The sequence below is a fragment of the Triticum dicoccoides genome, chromosome 2B, assembly GCF_002162155.2.
Source record: "Triticum dicoccoides isolate Atlit2015 ecotype Zavitan chromosome 2B, WEW_v2.0, whole genome shotgun sequence".
NCBI classification, from domain to species: domain Eukaryota; kingdom Viridiplantae; phylum Streptophyta; class Magnoliopsida; order Poales; family Poaceae; genus Triticum; species Triticum dicoccoides.
The window spans coordinates 825,614,419-825,616,681 of NC_041383.1; the positions used below are offsets into that span (position 1 = coordinate 825,614,419).

Sequence of the window (2,263 nt, forward strand, 5' to 3'; positions counted from 1 at the left end):
GACCACTAAATTGCATCAAGCAACGTCCCCTGTTGAATGGTGAAATTAAATATAGTACCCTTTTTGTAAATATATATATATATATATATATATAAATATATATATAAAAGATGTTTCACTATCAGTCTACTTGTTTAACAAAAACCACAGAGAGGCCGAAAGATACTCCATACTACTCCTACTACAGTAGAAAAGAAGCTTTGGGCCTCTCCATCTTCTTTAATTAATTTTGCCCAATCTCATCTCTGTTTTATATCAGTAGAAAAAATTGCAACTTTTAAAGACTCTTCCTTTGCAAATCTGCCCTTTCTTCCGGCTGGCTGCATTATTTGTCTCCCTTTCCTCTCCCATCTCTCTCTCTCTCCCCTACCCTCTTCCTCTCCCTCTCCCTCTCCAAAAGAACACAAGAAAAAAAGGAATAGAAAGAGGAAGAAGCAAGCCTTGGCTTTTGACTTGGTGATGGGCAGTGGAATTATTCCCAGGAATTAATCCCTTTTTTAGTCCCAGAGATTCATTCATTCAGACCAAGAGACGAAGAAATAGTTGCTTGTTGAATCTCCACTCCCCTCTTTTTTTTTTGCTCAAAAATTTCCAATCTTTCTCTTTTCCCCTGTTTGTTCGTGGGCGTGGGCGTGGGCGTGGGGAGAAGAGAGAAGAGGGAAGAGGGCGCCATGGCGAAGAAGGAGGGACCTTGCGGCCATTGCGGAGTCACAAGTGAGCTCCTCCTCTTCTTCCTTATACAGCTCAAATTATTTCTTCCCCTCCCCTTTGTTTCTCCGCGACCGCGAGCTGTGGCGGTTTGGGATTCTGCATCTGGGAGGTGGATTCCCAATCTCGCTTCTTCCTTTGGATGCTGAAACCCGCCGGCCGAATCCCCCGTGGATATGGTTAAGATCTACTCCTACTAGTATATGAGATGCCTTTCTTTCTCTGGATGTGAAACTCTGAACAAAATTAGTATCTCATTCAGACTTGTGTGTTTTTTGACTCTGCTTGCTGCTTGTTAGATGCAGCTCACACTCTTGGTTTACAAGAAGAAAAGAACTGTCTGCTCATACTTAATACGTACTACTTGCTGCAGTTATTCAGATATTCAGAGTTGCCTACATACTTGCTGCAGTTCCAGAAAAATGCTTAATGTCAGAGTTGATTCTCTGCTCGCTGCTCTGTGTCATCTGCACAGATTAGTTACATGCTTCTAGGACAGCACATGGAAATTTACATCTGACTTGTCTGTACTAACCATTGAAAACAAGCAACACCTGAAAGAAATATGCAGTTTGACTATGTATATGCTTATCTCATTATATTCAGAGTTCAGTATATACTTGCTGCAGACACAGAAAATGCTTCATGTCAGGAGTAGAGTTGATTTTCTGCTGCTCTGTGTCATCTCCACAGATTGGTTTCATTTTCAGACTATCTGCATTTGCTAGGCTTCATTATGTAGGACAGCACATGGAGCATTACAGGCTTGTATGTACTAACCATTGAAAACAGTACCTGGAATATGAAGTCTGACGATGTACTCCCTCCGTTCCAAATTACTCGTCGTGAGTAATTTGGAACGGAGGGTGTATCTATGAGAGATTACTTATTTATTGCCTTGAAGATGTATTCTTCCTGACTGTTGTTTTATGTTTGCTTCCTCGATTAGCGCCACCATCTCTCTTTTTTTTGGGACCCCGGCCAGCATCTCTTGTAGTTTCACTGCCAGGCATAATTCTTGTAATAAATCTATTATGCAAGGAAGCCCATGATTGATGGACCCACTACCGATGAACTCTGTGCCTGCATTTTACGCAGATTCTCGGGTACCAGTTTTGTACTCTGTTTCTTATTGCTCATGGCAAATGCTGCTGACACAGGTACTCCTCTCTGGCGAAATGGGCCACCAGACAAGCCAGTTCTCTGCAATGCATGTGGGTCGAGATGGAGGATAAGGGGTACGTTGGTGAACTACACACCGGCGCATCGCCGCGAAGATACTGGTGCTAGTGAAGCTAGACCTGACAAGCTGAAGCTCAAGGGACAGAAACAGCCCAAGAAAAGACCAAACCGCAGTATAGTGAAGGATGAACCATGGTCTGATCAGAACTTCTGGAAGATGGGAAATGCGGACACAAGCAATCGATCTGGTTCTGGATCAGCGGTATCATATTCAGAGAGTTGTGCCCCATATGGTTCTGTTGATGCAAGGGAAATGGCCGGTCAGTTTCCTCTAATATCTTAACGTGTTTCTGTTAAGTCAAAACTTTTTTTT

At 42.8% G+C, this 2,263-nt stretch overlaps 1 protein-coding gene across 1 annotated transcript in view; it reads left to right on the forward strand.

The window, feature by feature from the left end:
- The first annotated feature begins 326 nt into the window (after positions 1 to 326).
- The window catches only part of LOC119361616 (GATA transcription factor 26-like), a 6,675-nt gene continuing 4,738 nt past the window's right edge, over positions 327 to 2,263 (forward strand). The window contains exons 1-2 of the mRNA XM_037626742.1: positions 327 to 714; positions 1,869 to 2,210. Coding sequence (XP_037482639.1) covers positions 672 to 714; positions 1,869 to 2,210 — 385 coding nt within the window. The 5' untranslated portion in view covers positions 327 to 671. The remainder of the gene's footprint in view (positions 715 to 1,868; positions 2,211 to 2,263) is intronic.